This window comes from Diceros bicornis, chromosome 38, assembly GCF_020826845.1.
Source record: "Diceros bicornis minor isolate mBicDic1 chromosome 38, mDicBic1.mat.cur, whole genome shotgun sequence".
Classification (NCBI taxonomy): Eukaryota; Metazoa; Chordata; class Mammalia; order Perissodactyla; family Rhinocerotidae; genus Diceros; species Diceros bicornis.
Genome location: NC_080777.1, coordinates 813823 through 839061, shown reverse-complemented (window position 1 = coordinate 839061; position 25239 = coordinate 813823). Strand labels below are relative to the sequence as shown.

At 40.6% G+C, this 25239-nt stretch overlaps 1 protein-coding gene across 1 annotated transcript in view; it reads left to right on the top strand.

Annotated features, from left to right (window-relative positions):
- The window catches only part of CATSPERE (catsper channel auxiliary subunit epsilon), a 189187-nt gene that overhangs the window by 142009 nt on the left and 21939 nt on the right, over positions 1-25239 (top strand). Inside the window, exons 12-19 of the mRNA XM_058533520.1 lie at positions 416-474; positions 2817-2892; positions 6379-6431; positions 8721-8771; positions 9178-9211; positions 9280-9359; positions 21314-21413; positions 23901-23987. Coding sequence (XP_058389503.1) covers positions 416-474; positions 2817-2892; positions 6379-6431; positions 8721-8771; positions 9178-9211; positions 9280-9359; positions 21314-21413; positions 23901-23987 — 540 coding nt within the window. The remainder of the gene's footprint in view (positions 1-415; positions 475-2816; positions 2893-6378; positions 6432-8720; positions 8772-9177; positions 9212-9279; positions 9360-21313; positions 21414-23900; positions 23988-25239) is intronic.

Sequence of the window (25239 nt, the reverse complement as noted above, 5' to 3'; positions counted from 1 at the left end):
AAAAATTACAGACAATAGATATCTGTAAATCATTTAAAAACCTCAAAGAAGAAATAAAAAGGTCCAGAGACAAAGGTTACTAGAAAACAGAGGAAAGTGAGAAGTTGCTACACTCAGGATATAAATGAAAAATAAGAATATTGCAATGGCAAAAGTCAAATGAGGAAAGAGAGAGAAGCAATATAAATAAAAGGACTATGATAATGTAATATTAAAAGGAAAAATAAGAAAAATGTAACAAAGTAAATCTAATGTATACATAATCAGAATTTCTGAGATGGAAAATAAATTGGAAAAAATGCTAAATATATTATTTTTCTTACCTAAAGAAAGATTTAAATCTGTCTTGAAAGTATCCATCGTCCCCATTCCCAATTTTCCTGCTTTACATAAACCTTTTCATTTTCTTTTTCAGACAGTAACATTTTCTCAGAATGTAAATTATGAGGCTGTAGATGATTACTTCAAGTTGCAGTTAAGTATGACTTTTAAAAGAACCTACTTAATATTAAATATGCTATTCAGATTATTGATTTGTAGGTATTCTTTTATTTAAATGACCTCATGTCCTTTTAAATATCCAGATTTCAAATTCCTTTAAATGTATGGATAGATGTGAAATTAGTATTCTGTACAAAAAGGTAGAATACTTCTTGTAATTAAATGGAAACATGACCTATCTGAAGGTTCTCCTTCATGCAATTGAAGATGAAAAAAATGGGCTATTTCTTAACTCAATAATTTTGGAGCATGTTTTATCATTAATTCCTATCCCAAAGTCTCTACATACTATCCTTAAGCAAAACCTGGAACTCTAATATCCCGGGAAGTCTTTAACAGCGAGTAGAATCAGATAAAACACCATCTTTGACTCTTGGAAGATGGTAGCACCTAAGCACTTAGTTTCTGGAGGAAGACAACCAGCCTGGGATTGTGTCTTAAGGCGTTTATATGGTTATCATCATGTCCTGACTCAATATATTTTCTGGAAAAATAGCATTGTTTTTCTAGGAAAAAGTCCATTTTTCTTTAGTATGCTCCTACTCCAAGTGAGTTTGAGTGCCCACTCCATGCCAAGCGCTTTCTAGGTGTAGAACTGCTGTCCTGGGCACATCTCCAGTGGAAGAAGACAAACAGCGAGTAATCAAATAAATACACGGGATAATCCCAAATAGTTAAAAGTGTGTGAAGGAAATAAAACAGAATGAAGTGGTAGAGAGTGACCAGGAAGGGTGGGGAGAACATGCTGCTTTAGACCCACTAGTCAAGAGAGGCTCAATTCACCCCACGTCCCCTCACGCACCAACTTTTCTCTTGATTATTCTAATGTTGTGGGTTTCTTTGGGTATTTTTGGTTTGGGGGATATTTGCTCAGAATATCCTTGCTGTAGGATACACATCAAATTGTCCAGAGTACTTTAGATCAGGCTGAGACTTGAGAAAAAAATACCAAAAGCTTTGAAATCAGCCCTGGTGGGAAAAAAAAAAATCTACCTATAAGAAAAATCACATAGAAAATTGAGGATGCAATGTTTACTTTAGTGTCCTTTACAGATCTATACTATATTACCAAATTTATCAAGATTGCATCAAATAGAAAAAAACCCATAATTGGCATAATTATAATTTCAAATTATTTAAAATCATTTATAACTATGATTTCAAAGCTGTTGAGAAAAAAATGTATCTTAGAATTGATGAAATATGGTACAGTGATTAAAAAACATAAAAATATGTTTGTATCCTCACTTATTTGTTACATTTTATATCTAATATGGTAAATAAATATTAAAATGTAATGAATATCGGAAGAAAAAGGACATTTGTTTGTGGTTAGTTTGTTTGTGTTTGTTTTTCCCCAATTTTTTCAAAAAATAAAACCCTTAGCAGGGGCGGAGTGTGAATAAAGCTTTCCAAATCTCTTCTTCTGTGACTTTTGAGCCCTCCCGTTTTGCCTAAGCACAGAATGACTCATGCGCACTTCATAATCTAGAAGGCATTGTGTCTGCTCTCCCTTTTGATTCCAGTCAGATGATATTATGCAACATGATGTGATTCAGAAAATTAATTTCAGGGGCCGCCCGGTGACGCAGGCGGTTAAGTGCGCGCGCTCCATTGCAGCGGCCCCAGGTTCGCCGGTTCGGATCTTGGGCGTGCACCAACGCACTGCTTGGCAAGCCATGCTGTGACGGCGTCCCATATAAAGTGGAGGAATATGGGCATGGACGTTAGCCCAGGGCCAGTCTTCCTCACCAAAAAAAAAAAAAAAAAGAGGAGGATTGGCAGATGTTAGCTCAGGGCTGATCTTCCTCACAAAAAAAAAAAATTAAAAAAAAAAAGAAAACTAATTTCATAACTTACTCTTTTTTGTTCCAAAAGTGTTGTCAATAGGAGGGAAAAATCTGTAGAGACTAGAGAAGGAATCGGTGTCATGGCTTCGGCCTTGTAATACCATCAGGAAGCAGGATAAGTTGTCAGCCCAGATCCCCCTCTTCTGGGGACTGAGGATGTTAATACAACAGGGGGATTGAAACTCTGATAGATGCTCACTTCTGTTTCCCATCGTGCCGACCGTGTGCTGGCCAAAATATGGATACTATGAGATGGGAGTGACTTTAAGGGAAGACTACACACACAGCTGCCTTAGCAGGCACAGCAAGCAGTCACCACCACCAGCACCCTCCAGGCCTCTGGAATTCCTCATGGCGTTCAACCACATCGTGTACATAGGACCTTTCCTCTGCTCTACAGAAAGACAGAGTCATGCCCTCCTCCCTTGTGTTTCTATAATCACCTGTATGTGTTGTTTCTCCTAGAGACCAGAACACGGGCCTTCTGCTTGTTCAGATTAGGCCTAGTGAATATGCAAAAACATGTCCAGTAGCCCAAAAGGTAAGTGACATGGGTAGAAGATCAAAAACTTTACTTCAATGCATAGGTGGTAAGCTAAATACTACATATGACCTCCATACGTTACCACTCCCCTAACACTTAGCAATGTTTTGTAATGTTTCACTGTAGAGATGATAGCATTGTTTTACTTTGGAAACAGAAGATCAGATTTCTGCCTTCTGAGAATGTACCATTTAAGTGAGAAATAGAAACATATACAAAAATGTAAAATTATTAGTTTTTGAAGATAAAACTGTGTAAAGGAAAACTGAAATTACTGGGACAACTTAAGTTGGATATGGTTTGTCAGAGAAGACGGCCAGTCATGTCCATATTTATCCTGCATTTATTTATTCAGAAAATTTGATCATTTCTTCATTCAGAAAAAATGTGTTGCATGCCTACTATGTTTCTATGTGTTAGCCTGTGTGCCAGGTAATGGGAGTTACAAAGATCCTAGTCCCTTCCCTAGGGGTAAACATAAGCTAGCTTAAGAGAACACAGGATACACAGTCGTCAAGGAGCCCGGAGGAAAGAGGGAGCGATTTGGATTGGTGGGGGTAAGGTGAAAAGAAAGTGAGGCATAAAACGACTGTTGAGGAGTAAGCAGAAGTTGAGCAGGCAGATGCAAAGGGAGTTCCAGGAAGAGACGTGCACAAAAGCACAGCAGGGTGAAATAACAATGGGGTGCTCAGGTAACCACAGGTATTACGAAATTAAACACAAATTCTTCACCACCACCGCCTCTTTGAGTCCTTGTTCCACACTGAGGGATGCCTCCTCTCTTTATTTCTTCTCAGCCTAAGTAACACTCAATAAACATGTATTAAGCACCTACTGTATACCAGGCACAACACAATGAGGAATACCTACATGAAGAATTCCAAGTCAAATGAGACACGGTCCCTGCCCTTCAGGACGCCAGCACAAGGAACTTGTTCCTACCAGGCAAGGTTCCAAGAATTTAGAGGGAGCCCAGAACTGAGGCAGACATGATCCATCCTTGAGTGCTGCTGACATAGACCTCTTCCAGGAAATTGCCTGCAGGTGCATACCAACCACTGCCCTGATGCAGACCATGCCACCTACTCAGCTTAATCTGCTGAGGAAGCAAGATTAAGCAACCTCGTGAGTTCCTGCCCCAGCCTCGGTCTGTGTTTTCTATCTATAGAAGATATTCCATGCAAGATGCCTTCCTGAAGCACAGGAGTTTCCTCCATCACATTCCCGATCTTATCAATAGATTTGATAGGGATTCCTATTCACCCTATCCTGCCTAGCTCTGAGTTCACATCTAAGCTCTCCCCCTTACTGGCTTGGGCAAGCTACTAAACACTCTAAGTCTTGGCTGCCGCTTTCATCAAGAGGGAAATGTGACATCTATCTCACAATATTTATCTACTCTGTTGAGAGTACTAAATGAGATAACTTATGTAAAGTGCCCAGAACAGTACCCGTCACAGAGTAATCATCTAATATTTCCTTTTTCTTCCTTCTCTTTCCTCCTTGGCATATCCCAAGACATGGACAGTTCAAATCTAGTCACCCTCTGGGCCCATTGCAGGTAGCTTGTATTGACCCGCTCACTGAAACGCAATGGAGAAATATGCAATAGCCCTTTAGGCAACAGGAAAATGTGGCCTTGTGGAGGTAGGTCCTCTAGCTATTCAAGAAAATCACAACCTTAACACAACCACAAGGTATGCTCTCAACCAGAGGGACCTTTCTTTGTTCCCCTAGCCTGACCAGTGAGCAAGTCATCAGCCTCGCAGATAAATATTATAGAGACAGGGTCCAGGTCTCTGTGTACGTGGAACCATGACCCACAGACTTCTCCAGTTGGGTGAAGTTAGGCCCTTGCTAAAACCTGCTGGACCAAATGGACCAGGGACTGAGCCATTTGAATAGGAGCCTGCCATCTTTGTCCCTTAGTCTTCACAGCCTGCAGCAGAGCAGCAAATAGAACTGTCAGCTCCAACAGGGCTGCTTCTCAGTTTTTAACCATGCACCAAGAACCAGAATGCGATGAGGCCACCCTAGGAAGCCAGCACCCAGAGGGCCGTAGCACTTCCTTCCAACGTGAATTTTCCCAGGGAGAGATGACTACAATCTGTCTAATGCATTATTTACCAACATTTCTGTGTCGAGGGCCTTTAGAATTCCTGTCTCAGTTCCGTTCTTCTGTCTAATTAGAGGGAATAGGGAACACGCTGTGTCTGATTCCGAGCTAAGAAAGGAGCAGTCCTGCCCTGTCTCTGCCCTTAAGAGGATAGTATTAAATAATGAAAACCAATGCACTTTTTGTTTTCATTTGGGCTATATGTCAGAATTTCTCTATTTAGGTGTCCAGTCTTGGGGAGCATGTGTCAGCCCTACAGCAGTGGGTACCCCAGAAAACAGGCTTCTTCATGCTTCCCACGCTCTGTACCCACCCTCCTGTTCATATTTTTAATCCTAACCATGGTTGTTGATTCTGAGGCTAGGGGTGACTTTTCTCAGCTAGGACCTGGAAGAGAAGGGATGTTATGAACAAGATCATCAAGTGATCGTGGGTCCTGACTATGAAAGATCTGAGGACCTCACTCCACCGTGTATGTTATATGGATAATTTAGGAAAGATGAGGGGCAGGCCCGTGCTTCTGAACACATCTGATGGGAAAACAAAGATTTAGTGATAAAAGACAGCAAGGACTGTGGGGAGAGTTTCTGAGAGAACAAATCAGGTCCAGCGGGTGAGATCAGGCAGCTCAGGAAACAAAATCTACGCACTCCTGCTGTGGAGCATGCCTTTCAGATGAAGCCTGAAAGGTCTTGGTTTAACAGGGACAACTTTTTAAATCCATCAAGCTTGGCTGGACATCATTTTCTATCCCCACCCTCCTGATCCCCAAGTCCTTCTTTAGGGTAAGGAGTATTAGAGTTTTTTCAGATTTTCCTTGTTGAAATATGCGACATATAGAACATGTTTAAGACAGAATGCAAGTGTCTATATCCCACCTATAAAGCTGGGGGTGGGGGTCGGGGGGTAGACAGCAATGAGCGAGGTGTCCTGGAGCCAGGTAGAAATAGAAGTAGTCGTCCCAGGCAAGGAAGAACCAGGAGTCCGGTTAAAAAAGTCAAATTAATAGCTAGATATATGATAGAAACCTGCCAGTTAAGTGAGGTATACGCTGGAAGTTCAGAGTTGACAGTCATGGTTGTAGAGGTGCTGGTGAAAGATGAGATGGGGTCAGTTCTCTGAGATACTGATGTAAGCAAGCAGAGAACCAACCTTTGGGCCTTGTGAGCAGTAAGGCTAAAGGAAGCAAAGAAGGAGAAAAATGCATCAAAGGAGAGGGAGGAAAACAGCACTGAGCAGTACAACAAAATGCCACTTTAAAATGTTATCATCTCAAATCTAAAATATAACTGCTTGTAGCTGTAGTCATATTGTAGATCACACGAATTAGAGCCTCTGAACTCACCTCCTAAACCGCTTCATTTTAGGTGTTCCAGGTAGCCGTTGGCTGTGATGGTAGCAAATACATTGCTGTTAAAGGGCAAGTATATTTGCACTTGGCCTGTCTTAACTCTGTATGTTTTAAAACAAATGGTGAACTAAACGGTAATTACTAGTGATAGTATTAGCCTAATGACTGACACGTTCATATGAAATCCAAAACTGAATAGACATTGGTGTCCAAAAATTGAATTGACAATTTGTTTAAACCAAATTTGTTTGAACTTCTTGCCAAGTCAAATGTGACATTTGACTCATACTAAAAGGGAAAAAGAATTAACCTCTTTCTCTATTACCAGCATTTTTCTCTACCTTCCCTTTCATAAGCCAGTTTCCATCTTTCATCATTACCTCTCTCAGCTCTTCAGTCTGCAACCCATTTCCAGAAAAATAAGGAGGAGAAACACTTAACCTCTGTTTTCCATCCTACTCAAACCAGTTATTATTTCATTTCTGTCAGCGAATTGCTTACATTCACATCAGAGAAGCCTCAGTTTCCTGCACCATTTTCTTTGGGAAATTTTTTTAGAGCAAACTTAACAGAACCACAGTGTTTCCTCCAGAAAATTCCAGGGTGTGACTTTTTTTTTTTTTAAAGATTTTATTTATTTTATTTTTTCCCCCCAAAGCCCCAGTGGATAGCTGTATGTCGTAGCTGCACATCCTTCTAGTTGCTGCATGTGGGACTCGGCCCCAGGATGAACAGATAAGTGGCGCCTCGATGCGCACCCGGGACCCGAACCCGGTCCACCAGCATCGCAGCGCGCGCACTTAACCACCAAGCCACAGGGCCGGCCCTCCAGGGTGTGACTTTTATTGATCCTACCGTGGCTCACAACGAAGCACACTGGATTTTGTGTCATCCACTTGCCACAGCTCCCTTTCTTCTTCTGGGGGAGAATCGAGATCAGCCTACTCAAATCTGTTTAACTGAGGCAAAATGGATGATGGAGAGGAGCACTGTATCGCGATTCCTTTCCTGTGGTTGGGAGTGGGGTGAAAGTGGGGGAACGCTGACTCTTATCTGTGAAATGACTTGCTCTCATCCAAAACAAATCTCTCCTCATCTGTATTCTAACAGTCTTTTGAGTACTGAATTGTAATAATCAGTCACTGGACTGATAATTAAGTATTGCCATCTCATTCAGCAAGGAATTTGCGTTTCCCATAATTCCTTTACCAGGAAACACAAAGGCTTACATTTTTACCACCTATAGCATCCTATTTCTGGGATGGGCTACATTCTTGCTCCTTAGAGTGTGGTCTGTGGACCAGCAGTGGCATCACCTGGGAACTTATTAGAAATGCAGAATCTCGAGCCTTGTCCTACACCTGCTGAGTCAGAATCTATATTTTAACAAAATTTCTGAGAGATTAGTAGGGACATTAGAATTTGAGAATAACTGCTAAGCAACATGTTACCAAAATCAGCTCCCAGTACCACTACATGCAGATTTCCTTCTTTAGTGAAATGCACAGCAGCTTGAATCAATCTATTTCTGGGAGGCTCTAGACAGCAATTACCAAGCTTGGTTGCTCATCAGAATCACCTGGAGAGCATGTTTAAAAAACACAGATTTCAGGACCTTACTTCAGGCCTCTTGGTCAATGACACACTGCTCTGGAACCCTAAAAACGACCCCCATAGCTTAGATTCAGGTTGTGGTGGGCCTGAGGTTTTCCCGGTCGCCAAAGGACACCTATGGTCCAAGGTACTTCTGACAGGAGATTTGTCAATGAAGAAGGGTGTCTCTTGAGGTCTAATTTGAGTTCAGGGTGAGAGATGGTTTAGATTTCCAATATCTATTAAAAACAGTGGTGCCTAGGGTTCCGTCTGAGTTACACTGGAAGCACCTAGAAAAAATGGTTAAATGAATAATTTAACCTACTAAAAGTCTATCATTTTGTAGACCATGATAGCCTTATGTCTGGGTGAACCGTAACTAAAAATCATGTGAATCCTTAGAGTAACTGCTTATCTGCACAAGTGAGTGTCTAGTAGCATTTAGAAGTCTGTGTTAAAAAAAAAATTTTATGAGGAATAAAACAGTCTTCATTTTGATAGATATTCTATGAATTTTTTACATGTATCAAATATAAGAGGTAAATAAGTAGATTATAAATTCTGGTGTCTTCAGAAACATTTTGAAGCTGATCTTTAAAAATAGAGATGCTAGGGCCCAACACCAACCCCAGAGATTCTAATTCAGTAAATGATGATTCTGTGATACTCTCGAGTTTGAGAATCACTGAGTTAAATGATTAAATGTTTGTGCAAGTATATAAGGAATGATGATATTACAATTTCATTATGTTTTATTTTTTGTAGATTTAATAAAAAAGAATGTCTTCAGCATGACTTTCTTTACATTATTGAAAAGTAAGAAATATTTTTTAACATAAGCACTGAGTTTTATGTTAATGTGGTATCAACAATTTAGAATCAGTTAATATTCATTCCTATTAGCATCAATCTTTTCTAATATATGCATTTATTGCTATAAATTTACCTCTAGGCACTGCTTTTGCTACATCTCACAAATTTTGACAAGCTGTGTTTTCATTTTCATTTAGTTCAAAATATTTTTAAATTTCTCTTAAGATTTCTTCTTTGACCCATGTGTTATTTAGAAGTTGATGTTTAATCTCCACATACTTGGGGAATATTTTGTAATTATGATTATCTATTTGACTTTTGTGATACCTCCTTACCCAAACAAAGTAATGTTTCTAATTCTTAAGTTTGAAAAGAGGAAATATAAGTAACAAAGTGTCTTTTTTTATAGGTCATATCTGAGGGATCGACCATCTAAAAACTTGGTAAGAAAATTATAATTTTGTCAATTGGCCAAATACAGACAATAACTAAAACATTTTTCCTTTTCTAGAGAGTAAGATATAATTGGAAAGAATATGGCTGCCCATTGAGAGTTAATTTCAGAGAAAAGTTTCACCCTTTGCTTCAATTGTAAGTATATTATCACTAAAATTTTCAGCTTACTTTGAAAGTTTCAAAATGAAAATATGAAAAGAAGGCTAATTGATCATGCATTTAATAATAAATATTTTTGAGAACCCAATATATGCAACACTAGGTTTTCAGTACTAATTATACAGAGTTGGACAACCCACGGGCCCTGCCTGTTGAGGGAGGTTACAACTTAGCAGCTGAGACATAAGTGGGTAAGAGAGCTGAGACTGTTCTCAGGGTACAGGCAGTCTCTTACCCCTTGCTTCAGAGAGCCTCTCTAAATCCACCCCCCAGCTCCTCCCAGCCCCCCTGCCTGTGTGATAGGAACGACCTTCCCCAGGTGACGTATGACTTTTCTTTCCATGGGCCAATAATAACTGAAAGCTGGCAAGGAAAGAGACTAGATTACTAAAAAGGGACAGTACATTGGGGAGAGTTCAAAAATATTATCTCTAACTTAATTCTTATAAACAATATTTTATAATAAAAATATGAATAAAATGCTATGAGGAAGGCTTTCCCAAGTAGTTTTGTATTAGTTTGCTTACTTCTCTGATTTTATTTTGATTTATGATTATACAAGTTACACAGTTTGTTACAAAATTTAAAATATAGAAAAATATAAGAGATAAATGACCCATGTTTCTTTTTTTGCTACTATAAACAAAATTGTGGTGAATATCCATTTATGTACATGTGTGGACACTAGTCCAGATACGCCATTAGGATAAATTACTGGAAGTGAAGTTCCTACATATAACATATGAAAACTTGAGTCAAGAACATCAGCTTTGGGGCCCTCTGAGGCTGAAGACAACTTCTGAGACCTCACAGGGTGGGTGGGTGTGGAGTAATGAATCAGGTGCTCCAATTTAGTCTTGCTGTCAGAGCTTTCCCTGTTGAGATCCAGAGGCCTCTGCCAGCATGTTCTGCCCCCACTCCTCACCCATGGCAGTTCTAAGATTCTACACTGCGCCCTCGCCCTCTTACATCACCCTCCTGCAATCCCTCTGTCATGGGTTCTCTCTCTGAGCTATCAGGCTAATCGAGTTTCAATCTTCCTCCAGACATCGAATCACGCCACTGCTTTTCCTGGGCACCCTATGCACTCCTTCCCCCACTGAGGCCTAGTTGTTTTCTTTGTTTATTTTGTTTTTGTTTTATGTAGTGCCTAATACCCCTAGGGTAAAAAATTTTAATGTTGTCTCCCAGAGAAGTGCACTCTTCAGTTCAATTCATCATTATTAAACACCTACTTTGTACCAATTACTGTGCTAGGCCTTGGGAATTCAGAGATAAATGAGACAGGATATTGGCTTTCAAGGGCTCAAGAGCCTGATGAATTAGATCAACATTTGAGATGATATGCCAAGTGGAATGATAGACAGGAATGGCGTGGGTAGTTGGTATTGAAACTCAAAAGAAAAGAATCCAACCCAGTTACAGAAGGGAGAAAGCTCTGGGAAGTGTTCCCGGAAAACTTGCATTTGAGCTGAGTCACTGAGTGTTAAAGCATAATGAATATTTAGCTGAAGGCAGGGGAGGAAAGGAAAGGAGAAGGGGGGAATAGTGAATTCCACTGAGTAAGCCTTTCAAACAAAAGTAGATAGTTTGAGGAAGAAAATTCATAGTTCAAACAGTATAATGTTATTGGGGCATAGAGTGAGGCATGAAGTGTCAGGAGAAGAGGCTGGGAAACTAGCTAGGTGAAGTCCAGATCATGGAAGGCTTTCTGTCCATTCTTATGGTAGAGCGGCATGATCAAACCAAATATTTGCTTTAGCTAGTTCTCTCTGGGAGACATGCAGAAGATGAATTTCAGGGAAACGAGTCTAAGTAAGGAGATTAGGTAGTAAACTGTATTGGTGGTCCAGGGAAGAAATAAACAAATGGCTGAAATAGCAACAAAGACCAAGAAGAGGAATCATTTACGAGAGAAATCCGTGATCATATAGGGAGGGCTTGATAACTGATAGATGTGAGTGGTGAGGGAAAGAGAGAGTGAGGAAAATGAACGTGGTGAGTCAAAGGTGAGATCAATCAGAAGAGATCTTCCACAAACTTCCACCACCATATCTACCCATCTTCAAGCATCTGTAGCCTTGAACTCTGTGTGTCTTCCTATCACTATAGATGAACTGTATGTGTGTCTAAGGCCTGCCACTCCGTTTGTGAACTGGATCCCCATCCCCTTTCCTAATTAAGAGTCTTGCTCTTGAAATTCTCCCCTTTTTCTCCAGCTTCATCAACTTTTCCCTCTCTACTGGATCATCATACAAATATGCAGTTCTTCCCCTCACCAAAAACAAAAACCCTCTCTTGACCTTACTACCCCTTTAGCTACTATGCTCACTGTCACCAACTCCTCTCCTATTCTCTCCCAAATCCCTTTCAGTCAGGCTTTTACCCCCACCACTGCACCGGCACTGCTAGCCAGTGTGACCAATGGCCTCCATATTGCTAAACCCAATGGTCAATTTTCAAGTCTCGCCTTACTTGATCTCATTAACAAGAACTGACACAGTTGACCATTCCCTCCTACTTGAAATATTTTCTTCACTTGGCTTCCATGATAACACATTCTCCCACTTTTCCTGCTACCTCACTGGTAGCTCCTCCTTAATTTCTTAGTTTCTTCTTTTCTCCATGATCTTCTAATGCTAGAATGACTCAAGGCTTCTTTTTCTTTTCTCCATCTCAACTTGCTCTTTTAGTGATGTCATCGAGTCTCATAGACCTGAATGTCTCAAGATACTGATAAACCCCAAAACTATCTCCAGTCTGAATATCTCCCCTTGTATTGGTCAAATATGGCTAGGCTATGCTGCAGTAAGAAATAAACCCTAATATCTCAGTGCTTAAATCTTTTCCTGTTATAGTCTGACATATATCATAGCTATACCATCTGGACATGGCCTCCTAGGTTACCACTATGAAAAAGGAAAACTGGAGGATTGCATGGGATGTCTTAAAGGGTCAGGCCTAGAAGTGGTTTACATCACTTCCATCCATATCCTATTACCTGGAACCTAATGCCATGGCCCCGATCTAATTCCAAAGTGGGCTAAAAAATATAAACAGGCATGAGGATATTTGGTGAGCACTAACAGTGTCTGCAAAAATCCTGAACTCCAGGCCCATAAATCCACTTGGCTGTTGAATAGATATATCACTTTTCCACTTAGATACTAAACAGATATGTCAAACTTAACCTGTCCAAAACTGGACTCCTGATCTTCCCCTCCAAACCTCCTCCATCAATAGTCTTGCCCACTTCAACTGATAGCAATCCCATCCTCCTGGTGGGTCGGGTCAAAACTTTGGAATCGCACCTGCCTCCTCTTGCCCTTATACCCTCCATTCAATCCATCAGTAAATCCTATTGGCTCTATCTCCAAAATACAAACAGAAGCTGACTATTTGTCACCACTTGAACTGCTACCACCCTGATCCACCATCATCACTCACCTGGATTATTACAATAGCCTTTTTGTTGGTCTCCCTGCTTCCACTCTTGCATCTGTATAGCAGCAAGAGCGAATCAATTAAAACAGTCAGAGCACATCACTCCTAAGCTCAAAACCATATCACTGAGTAGAAGCCAAGTCCTTCCAATGACTGACAGGGCTCTATGTGATCTGCTGTCCCTGTTACCTGTCTCCTGTGGAGCTCCACCTCACTCAATCCACTCTATTCACATGGCCTCCCTACTGTTCCTCAAGGAAGCCAAGCGTATGCCCACCCCAGGGCCATTGCACTTGCTGTTTGCTGTGCCTGCAATGCTCTTTCCCCAGATGTTCACTTAGTTTGTCCTCTCACCTCCTTCAAGTCTTTGTTCAAATGTCACTTTTTCAATGTGGCCTATGCTGACTGTCACGTTTCACATTACAAACTGTCTCTGCACCATCTTCACTCCTCACCTGTCTTTTTTGTTCATTTTACTTATTTAGCTTGTTTATTTTCTTCCTCCTCTACTGTAATGTAAGCTCCATAGAAAAGAGCTTTGTATCTGTTTAGGTCACTGCTAGTTGAGTTTTAGACATCTTGGATTTGAGGAGTCTCTGTGACATCCAGAAAAAATTTCCAATAGAATGTTAAACTGAAGCATCTGAAGTCCACGTAAGCTGTCTGAACTAGAGATATATATTTGGAAGTCAATAGCAGTTTTGTGATATTAAGAATAGTTATGAGTGGGGCCGGCCCGGTGGCTTAGCAGTTAAGTGTGCATGCTCCACTGCAGCTGCCTGGGGTTTGCAGGTTCGGATCCCTGGCACACATCGACGCACTGCTTGTTAAGCCATGCTGTAGCGGCATCCCACATAAAGTAGAGGAAGATGGGCATGCATGTTAGCCCAGGGCCAGTCTTCCTCAAAAGAGCAAAAAGGGGGAAGATTGGCATCAGATGTTAGCTCAGGGCTAATCTTCCACACCAAAAAAAAAAGAATAGTTTTGGGTGATCAGAAAGAGCAATTGGGGTATCTAGGAGGTCCAATGGCACCTCTCTTCCATGACCAAATGCATTTTTAATGAAATCTAGGTATATGTGGTTTATGAGAAAATTGCCAATAACTATTAGACCTCAGAAGATGTTCAGAAAGTTTACTAAATTCAAAATCAATATACAATAAATTAAAAAAGTCTCTGTACATCAGTAAATGCTAATTAGAATATATAATAGAAAAATTATTCCATTCACAATAGCAAAAATGAAATAAAGTAAGAATAGATTTAATAAAAGATGTACAACACCTTTATGGCAAAAATTATAAAATATCGTTAAAAGACATTAAAGAGGAAGGACCACGGTTGTTGAAGAACAGTATCATATGTTTTGATAGAGAGACTCAGCATTATGAAGCTATCACTTCTCCTGTAATACATCCAAATTCAATGCAATTCCAATAAAAAAATCCATCAGAGTTTTTAGCAGAATTTGACAAGCAAGTCCTTAAATTTAATAGAAAAGCAATGGGCCAAAAATAGTAAGACAAATATCTTCCAAAATTGAAGTTCTAGAAATGGCAAAGTAGCTTTTATTTGACATGCACTCTGCCCAATGACAATTATATATGCTCTTGACAAAATGTAGTAAATAATCGTTTAAATGCACCAGAGAGCAAAAACTGCAAAAGACGTGATCCTTGAAAGACGAGAAGATTTCTAAGTAAGTTTGTCCTCTGCTGTCACACCCTAGTTTTGGCAGGGCATGAGGGAACAGGGCTGTAACAGAAAGCGGCAGTCCCACTGGAGTTAAGAGACAGACGCTGAAGTTTGGGATGGCCAAAGCAGCTGTAAATTGAGATGAAAAGTCCTGGAAAGACCAGAGTCACATAGGGGTGCAACAAGAATATAGAAAATGTCTTCCTCAAATTCTTGGCTAACTCTTGAACTGTGGGTTTGAAAGGAGGGGAAGCAGAGATTTCAATCACTACATGTGCTGAGAGACAGAGTGTGGAGTTTAAGTCCCACCAACTTAGAGGGTATTGAAAAACACCTTAGGCTTTCTGTTGAAACCAAATGGGTAAGTAAGCAAAGGACAAAACGCTATGCCCCAGGATTAAGGGCAAAACTAAAAATTTTAAGAGACCTACAAGTCCTAAAACTAAGCCTGAACAAGATCAGGGAGATGCACCAGCTATTTATCTTCCCGCCAGAACAACAGCAACAAAACACTCTTAGAGGAAAATAACAAACACATAGTCTCAACAGTGTATAATTTTAAATGTTCAGGACAAAATAAAAAATAAAAAATTATTTGACGTCCAAAGAAACAAGAAAGTGACCCGTAATCAATAAAAGGCAGTCAATAGCAGCAGACTACAGATGACCCAGAGTCTGGCTGGCTTTAGCAGACAAGGGCTTTAACTGCAGCAAGTATAAATGTTTTAAAAGATTCACGGAAAAGTGTAGAGAATAAGCGAACAGTTGGGGAATCTCAGCAGAGAAATGCTAACTAGTGAAAAAGAACCAAATGGGAATGCTAGAATTAAAAAAAAATATAGCAGCTGAAGTTTAAAAATAAAAACTCATACAATGGACTTAATAGCAAATTGGGCTAAGCAGAATAAAGGATTAGTGAAACTAAAGATAGTCCAGTGGAAATCATCCCAACTGTACCACAGAGAAAAAAAAAAATAATTCAGTGCCTCAGTGACCTGTGGGACAATATCAAGCAGTCTGACGTAAATATAATTGGAGGAGAGAAAAAAACAGGAGAGAAATATTTTTTGAAGAAATATTGACTGAAATTTACCCAAAGTTGATGAAAAATATTAGCCCACAGATCCCAGAAGCTCAATAAACACCATTCCTAGGTCTTTATTAACAAACTTGTATGACAAACATAGACAAAATGCTGAAAACTAAAGATAAAGAGAAATTCTTAAAAACAGCTGGACAGAAAAGAAAAGACTCATTACATTCAGGGGAACAAAGATAAGCTAACTTTTCATCAGAAACAACAGAGACCAGGTGATAACAGAATGATAGTTTTAAATGCTGAAGGAAAAAAGAACTTTCAAGTTAACTATTAGCTTAAGAATAGAATTACCATAGCATTGAGCAAATCCACTTCTAGGTATATACCAAAAAGAACTGAAAGTAGGGACTCGAATAGATATTTGTACATCATGTTCACAGCAGCATTATTCACAATAGTCGAAATGTGGAAGCAACACAAGTGTCCATTGATGGATGAATGGATAAACAAAATGTGTTATATACATACAATGGAGTATTATTCAGCCTTAAAAAGGAAGGAAATTCTGACACATGCCACAACATGGATGAACCTTGAGGACATTATGCTAAGTAAAATACACCAGTCACAAAAAGACAAATATTGTATAGTTCCACTTATATGAAGTACCCAGAGGAATCAAGTTTATAGAGACAGAAAGTAGACTGGTGGTTGCCAGGGGCTGGAGGACAAGGGGAATGGCAAGTTATCATTTAATGGGTATGAAATTTCTGTTTTGCAAGATGAAAAAAGTTATGGAGATGGATGGTGGTGATGGTAGCGCAACAATGTTTATGCTTAATGCCACTGAACTGTAAATTTAAAAATGGTTAAAATGGTAATTTTTATGTTAAATATATTTTACCACAATTAAAAAAACTGTAGCTAAAAGACACTGTAAACAAAGTGAAAAAGACAAGTGGTCAAAATGTTTGTTATGGTGTCTTTTACCTACAGATTTTTTAAATTGTGGTAAAATATACATAACATAAAATGTAGTGAACATTTGGGTGAATACATCCTATAGTCAGACAATGGAATACTATACAGCAGTTAAAATGAATGAACTAGGATGCTTGTAAGAGAGAATCAGATGATCAACCAGGAGGTTAGGTAGGGAAGGAAGAAAAGTTAGGAGGGAGCTGCTGATGAGGAAGACAGACATCAAGAGACTGGACATTTCTATGGATCCACCTCAAAACCTAACATTGAGTGGAAAAAAAAGTTGTTGAAAGAAACTTGCAGTATAAGATCATGTATGTATATTTTCAAATCCATAAAGCAATACCATATATGATTTATGGATACATTTATGTATAAGTAAAGTATAAAGCCTGGTTAGAAATGACATATAACAATTTTCACATTATTCTCTGTTGTTCTGCATATTTGAAATATTTCCTAATTAAAATAAAATAAGCTGTAGTAGCAAGGCCCATGAAGAAAACTGGGGAGGCCCAGGTGGCAAGTTTAAAAGAGGAAGAACACTCTGTCCTCTGAGACGCGGGGGAAGGAGTAAAGATGAATGTATGTGACTGATTTGGAAAGAGCATTGCAGGAGTTGAGAAAGGTCACATCTGATAGCCTCAATTTACTTACCTGAAGTAGGAAGGAGGGCCATCTGTAAACTGAGAGGGAGGGTTTGAAGATGGGCTTTGAGGAGGACATCTGAGGTCACTGAGGGTAACCTGAGAGGGTCTGGCTAAGGACCAGTGAAAAGATTACTGAACAACACAAAGGTGCAACTGAGGTCAGATACTCTGAGTGGGTCCAATCCCCACAGATGTTGACTTCCGGAAGTAGTGTGTGCACGGATGTAGAAGGCGTGTTGTAACATCCAAGGTTTGGGTCAGATGTTCGATGCAAGGGGAACAACAATTGAGTGACTCTAGGATGCTGGTGAAAGAGGGGCCGGTGATCAACCGTGAGACTGGGCTGAGCAGGGAAGGGAGGGAGGCCAGGAGAGAACTACAGTATAATTGGAAAGCAGGGAGCACTGGGGGACCAGGAGTCTCTCCGAGGTCAGGAGGCAGATGAGAGGCCATGTGGAAGATGGAAGAGGTTGGGGTCAAAGAGTGGCCTACCATGGCAGCACGTTTTTCTAGAGGTAACTTATTTGTATCTCTGCTACTAGGAATCACTTGATAAAGCTTGTTGCCTCCAATTCTTTAAGGATAATCAACCAAGTATTAGAGGCTAACTACAGAGGGACAGTCAGATCGATAAGGCTCGGTGTCCAGTTCAACTGAATTATAGCAATATGTAGTTGATAACCCGGTATTCATTTAGGTATTCATCAGAGGGAGATCTGGGTGCTAGTTAATTAAGCCCTGAGAAACAGGCACACAGCGTGGTCACTAGGAAATTAGTCTGCGTCTAGGTCTCTAGGTCACAATAAATGCTCTACCTTTCTAGAGGGTGGCTCAGGAACAAGGGTGGGCACCATTTTACAGATAAAATGACAACAATGGATTCACCATCCGACACTGATAAGAATGAAGCAAGTATGATCCAGCTGGGAATATAAGTCATCCCAGCCCCATCTTTGCTTCCTCAGCTCCCATGACAACCCATCCCAAACTAGAATTTGGTGCCACAGAAGCAACCCCAGAGGAAACAGTGGGACATAATTGCTCTACTATGATGCAGGGAGTTCAGGAACAGGGATTATGAGTGTTTCAGGCATACGCAGGATTTGTTTTAATCAGATCTGCTAAGACACACAGACATGGAAATGACACTTGTGAAGGAAGAAGTTCATTAGGTACAGATGGCTAGAAACAGAGAGCACAGCACACCACGCAGGGGCACACGGGGCAGCACCAGCGTCCGTCAGGAGGCAGAGGGAGTGGGGAGGAACTGGGGTAAGAGCCTTTATTGTGTTTGCCGCAGGCAGGAATGGATAAGGCAGAGTAAGCAGGCTTAGAACTGGCCCTTTCGAATAATTTCAGTGGGCTCTGGGCAGAGGTGCTGGCCCTAGTTGTCTGGTACCTCGCCCCGTGATTAGCGCAGGTGGAAGTGGCAGGGAGTGTGAGAGCCCATAAAGGAGGTGGTTGGGGTGTGGGCCCTGGATTGGTTGGCTCATACGAAAGGCACTCCTGGCAGAGCTGTTTACTGTCTCTAGGAATTCATTAACTCTGGGAGGGACAGTGCCTCCAGGGTTGGCAAGGCCTCAGATATTAAAGCTTCACTATTCAGAAAGTAACAGACATGGTTAACACAATGGGCTATGCAGAGCGGTCACAGGACTGAAAACATATGTGCTAATGGACCAGCAGAAGGGTCTCCTTCCTGATACCAAAAGTGGGACTGCCATAGTGGAGAAGTTACAAATTGTAGGGAAGCTAGTTGCCAACTGGTAACATTTCTGAATTTCTCAGGTTTAATTAGTAGTATATCTTACATTAATGAACATTAATGAAGATAAGCCATGTTTACACAGGCAAGTATTTTTGTCCCATATACTCAGTGAAATAAATAAAACATTATCAAAGATTATTATAAACGCAGAAAGTGTGGGTCATGTAATTTATCCTTATTGCCACTAGATGACACTGTAGCTTATTGCTTTTGTGAGTGTCAAGAGATGCCAGCTCAGAGTTCAATGAAGATCTTTTCTATGTAAATAAAATGCGTGGCTGTGGAACTAGTTCTTAATAATTCAAGAATCTGATGGCTGCCAGAAGATGCAATCAAACAAGCTGCCCCTTCTAAAGCTCCTAGAATTTAAAGCCAGACCCAAATCTCTAAAACTGTATATAAAATTCTGTGTGTGCCCACACAAACATGTGCATCTTTCCACAGGGAGGGTCCAGAGCTCTCATCAGAGCTTAGAGTTCTCTATGACCCTCCTCCCGTGCCAAGAAAGAAGTTAGGCAGCAGTACCCAATCCCTGTTAGTCTTACCTGAGTTCATCTCGTTATGATTTCTAAAAACTAAGATGGGAGTAACATAGCTTCTCAGATACCAGTTCCTGACACTTAAAAATTTTCTGCCCATTTTGTGAGAATGGGACAATACCTGCTTTTTATAACCAGTGGCGGATGGTAGCAAGTTGTAGAAGACCTGGAAAGCCAGGCAGAACGACTGCTAAGTCAGGCAGAGACCTGGGCAGTGAATGAGGAGGTGCTGTTTTGGGAGAAGGGAAGATTCTCCCTCTTTCTCCTCTTGATTCTAATGGCTGGTCAAATAATTAAAATGTCATGAGACAGATTAAAAGGAGAAAATCCAATTTAATACGTACATACGAGAACCCATTATACACGTGAGAGAGCCAGAGACCCCACATACATGAGAGGTTCGAAGCCAGGTAAAATGAGGTATATATGCCGTCTGGGGCTAAGGAATGGGATAGGGGCCTGGCGCTTCAGAGGGGAGGAGGGCAATTCACAGGACGATAAGAAGAGCAGATGTTCAGGAATTAGATGTTTGCCCTGCCATACAGATACGTCATAAAAATTTATTTCTGGCAATAACTTTCATTATGGGCAAGGCCCTTAGTCTAAATTCTTTAAGGGAGAGGTAAAAGTGTCTCTTGAGCCTGCAGGGTCTCGATTGCCTTCAGCTCAAAATATTCCACACGCCAAAGGGGCACATCTTGAGGAGGCCTGCCCTAAGCCCCATCACTGTCAAGGATCTGTTATTTTTTATGAATAGACAAAGAGATGCGCAGCGAGAAAACATATCACACACTGAGGCAACCTGCCTGAGACCAGGTCCTGAGTGAAATTTCCATCCCAGGGGTGCGGGGGACAATTTCATTCAGAAAAATGGGGAATCACTGGTGGAGCAGGAAGACGTATAACCGTTTTAAAACAGTCCCATGCTCTGGTATTCAAAGGTATGACTTTACAGTAACCAAACTCTAGCTCTGGTCTCAAGCCCCTATTTTCATATAGTAGCAGAAAAAAACATCTTAACAATTTGAAGTAACACGTCTGTTTTAAAACTCACTGAGTTTGTGGTAAGTACTCCAAGCTCAGTGGGGCTTATGCCTCCAGTCCCCTATCAGCGGACTGGGCCCCCATCAGTGCTAGACTGTCTGTCTGCTGGTATCTGCTGGTGGCAGAAGTCACCACGTGTTCTCTGGGCAGGGCTGTGAGTGACTGTTGCTCCAGGGAGCTCTGAGGACTTCTGCTTCTCAGCCTCACCTCAAGGCTGATTGTGCTGATCCTTGGACACTTAGCCACATCTTCCAGCTGGTGCCTCCTGGGAGATCCGCGCATCTCAATTCTCATCCTAGAAATTCTGTGGTTCAATTCTGTGTTTGTAATAGGCACTCAGTACATATTTGTTGATTAAATGACCCCAGGGGATCCTCGCTTTGCCCCTCCTCCGCTCATCACTTCCTTCCCTCTTTCTCCCTGCCACCAGCCATGACAGCCGGGCCTCAGCTATCCTCACCTTATCAGTTCATGGTTCCTATCAAAGTGAAGAGAACTTATGGTTCCAACTGTTTAAAAAGTGAACAATTTCTGCTTCGTTACTATTAGAATTGTTCTGAGAGCTGAAGGAAAGCTACACTGTAGGCATTGTTATTACTTTACGGATAAAAAAATTGAGACTTCGAGAGTTTAAGTAACTCCCCAGGGTCACAAAGCTGTTAGGGGATAAAGACAGGATTTAAATCTAAGCCCATTGACTCGAAAGCTGGAGCTCTTAACCCCTCCAGTCTACGCTAAACTAATATTTCTGTGTTTGCTGTTTCTTTCAGATACGATGACAACGGCTATGTTGAAGATGTTGAAGTAAATTTCATAGTGTGGGAAATACACGGCCGGGATGACTATACGTTTAACACCACTATGAAGAAGGTACGGCATCTCTGAATTTAAACAGAATCAACATGCAATTAGACATGTCTTCCTGTTTTAAATCTGTGCGTAAATTATCTAAGGAAAATAGAACCAGTCAGCTGTGGGCAGAAAAATAAAAACATATTCTCTCTATATTAAATTCTATGTTATAAGCCAACGTTAATGCAATAAAAAATAGAATAACTAATTATTGCTCACCAGCTTAAAAAAAAATTCTACGACTACTAAAATTCATTTATGAAAAAAGAAGCTATGTCATATAAAACAGGCTTAAAGGGTAAAAAAAAATAAAATAACGTTTATAGTAGGATGATGCAATTATAGGTGAATATCTTCTCTCTCCACACTGTATTTAATGTTTCATTATTTATGGGTCTGCCTTTGGCTTTTGGACATTCATCACATTTGTGCTAAATCATATGGACACTCTCTAGGCTTCATCTCGCTGGACTTCTTTGCATCATTTGACCCGCTGACCTTGGCTGCGGTGTCCCCCACTTTCCGGGTTTTCTCCACCCTCCAGGACTGGTGGATCTCGGCCTCCACGGTGAACCCCCTTCTTCTGCCCTTTCACTCCGCAGGCCACGGCAGAAAGGCCTGACCCGGCCCAATCACCACACTTCACTCCCAGCCCCATGGGGGGCTTTCTGCCCCTGAGGGCCTCCCATCATGGTGGAGCCTCTCTAGAAATGACCAGCATTGATTCCTGAGATAGTAGATGATATTACAAACAAATTTATATCCACAAATTCAACAATGGAAAAATGGAGAAAATGGATACAGGTCTCGAAAAACACAACTTACCAAAGTTTCTTGTATTCCAAGAAAAAAATAGAAAACTAATCCCAGATGGCTTTCCTGATGAAGCCTACCAAACATTCAAGGAAAATTTTACTTCACCCTTATAAAAACTCTTTCAGAGTATTGGGGTGGGGGAAGCACTTTCCAACTCATTTTGTGAATCCACAAGGACCTGAGAAGGACCTTGAAAGAAAAGAGAATTATGACCCAATCTCACTCATGACCACAGATATAAAACATCTGAACAAAATACTAGCAAATCAAACTCAGCAATATATTTAAAAATAATACACCCAGACCAAGTTTTGTTTATTTCATAAATGAAGAGTTGGGATATCATTTGAAAATCAAAGTAATCCACTATATTAACAGAATAAAGAAGAAAAGGCATAAGATTATTGTCATAGTTGATGAAAAGTCATTTGATTAAAAAAGTTATCCATACATAACATTATTTTAAAAATAAATCTTAGGGGCCTGCCCCATGGCTTGACAGTTAAGCGCGCGCTCCGCTACCGGTGGCCCGGGTTCGGATCCCGGGCGCGCACCGACGCACCGCTTCTCCGGCCATGCTGAGGCTGCGTCCCACATACAGCAACTAGAAGGATGTGCAACTATGACATACAACGATCTACTGGGGCTTTGGGGGGGGCGAAAAGGAGGAGGATTGGCAATAGATGTTAGCTCAGGGCCGGTCTTCCTCAGCAAAAAGAGGAGGATTAGCATGGATGTTAGCTCAGGGCTGATCTTCCTCACAAAAATAAAAATAAATAAATAAATCTTAGAAAATTATAAATAGATGGTAACTTCCTTAACCTAATAAAATGTAGATACCAAAAAACTATAGAAAACATGACACTTAATGGTAAAAATTTGAAAGCTTTCCCTCTGAAATCAGAATGAAATAAGGGTGTCCACTGTCACCATTTCTATACAACATTGTTCTGATCTAACAAGGCAAACAACAAATGACAAAAATAGATTAAGAGTGTAAGGATTGGAAAGAAAGAAATAAAACTGTCATATTCACAGATTACATGACTGTTCATGTGAAACAATTAAAATTAATAAGTGTTTGGGGCTGGCCCAGTGGCACAAGCGTACCGTCGGATCCTGGGCGTGCACTGATGCACCACTTGTCAAGCCATGCTGTGGTGGCTACCCATATAAAGTACAGGAAGATGGGCATGGATGTTAGCTCAGGGCTGATCTTCCTCTCACACACACACACACAAAAAGTAATAAGTGAGTTTAAGAAGTTCTCTCCAGGGGCCGGACGGGTGGCCAAGCGTTAAGTGCACACGCTCCGCGGTGGCGGCCCAGGGTTCACCTGTACACGTCCCAGGCGCGCACCGATGCACCACTTGTCAAACCATGCTGTGGGGGTGTCCCATATAAAGTGGAGGAAGATGGGCACGGATGTTAGCCCAGAGCCAGTCTTCCTCAGCAAAAAGAGGAGAATTGGCAGATGTTAGCTCAGGGCCGATCTTCCTTACAAAAAAAAAAGTTCTCTCCATACAAGGTCAATAAACAATAAACAAAAGTCAATTGTTCCTCTATATATCACCAAACATTTAAATAATGAAAATTTTTTAAATACATAATTTTCAGTGACATTAAAGTATATTAAATACTTAGGAATAGACTGTATATAATATATAAATATATAAAATCTTTTGACAGAGTGGTTGTTTAAATGAAGCCCAGACGTGGAAGTCAATGATTGAGCTTAACAAGCACCTTCCATTAGAAGAAGCCTGGGGACCTCAGGTAAGAGCCTTACCTTTCAAATGTCTACTTATAATGACTAGTTTGGCATTTCAGTATTAACAAAAGCTTAATGGAAACACTTTGGATTTAAATGTGTTTTTGGGGCCGGCCCCGTGGCTCAGTGGTTAAGTGCGCACGCTCCACTACTGGCGGCCCGGGTTCGGATCCCAGGCGCGCACCAACACACCGCTTCTCCAGCCATGCTGAGGCTGCATCCCACATACAGCAACTAGAAGGATGTGCAACTATGACATACAACTATCTACTGGGGCTTTGGGGGGAAAAAAATAAATAAAATTATAAATGTGTTTTTGTAAATCAAATCCAATTTTTCTATTGTATTTTATTATGATTTTAAAAATGCTTCATCATAATTTCTGTTTCATCTTCTGTTGCTTTTGTGTTACTAACAATTTTTTTAAATATTCTCTGCTGAAAACCTATGTTTGCAGGTTATTAAACACCTGACAAACGTGTGAAAGCCCTGAGAGTGAGTCTTTCTAAAGAACGCCTGAAGTTTCAATTCTTGAATAACTAACAGATCACTTCTGAATGCCAATTATCAATCTTATACTGTTTTTATTTTTTTTAATGAATTTTCTTGAATTGAAATTAATTTATGTTATTTAGAGAATCAAATCGCATCTCATGAACTAAAAATGACAAGTTATCTCAGCCTGTAAAATGTAAACCCTGCAATAAAAATGTTACTTTCCTTCTATGCCAGAATCTATGCATGCCAAGACAGAGACATATACAAACGATGTGCGTTATCTGCCGTCTTCCCAGATCCAAACATCCCACTTTTCATCCACCACTCGCTACCTTTCCAGCAACATAACCTACTAGCTCTACTCACCAATCCTTTGAACAATCCTTCAACCCCAACATAACCTTCAATCCACTGATCCCACCACCCTCACCCACCCCCAGGTCTTCCCGCTTTATCCAGCTCAAATTCCATGGTCAATAAGTATGTCACTCTATTAATATGTACCCTCAATTCCTTTGCCCCCCTCTTACTTGTTCACATTTGTGTGACTACATTACAACCCTGGTTAAATTCAACTATCCACCTTCCCATGCTGACTTGTTTCACTTTAATTTCATGATTAAAATGGTCCCATAATACTGCCCAGCAAACGTAACTGTATTTCTGTAATTCATTCCCTCTCCCCCTCTCGTAAGTAGCTATTGCATACTTTCTCCTCTCTCCTAAAATCTCCAACACCTCTTCCCCCATCCTCATTCT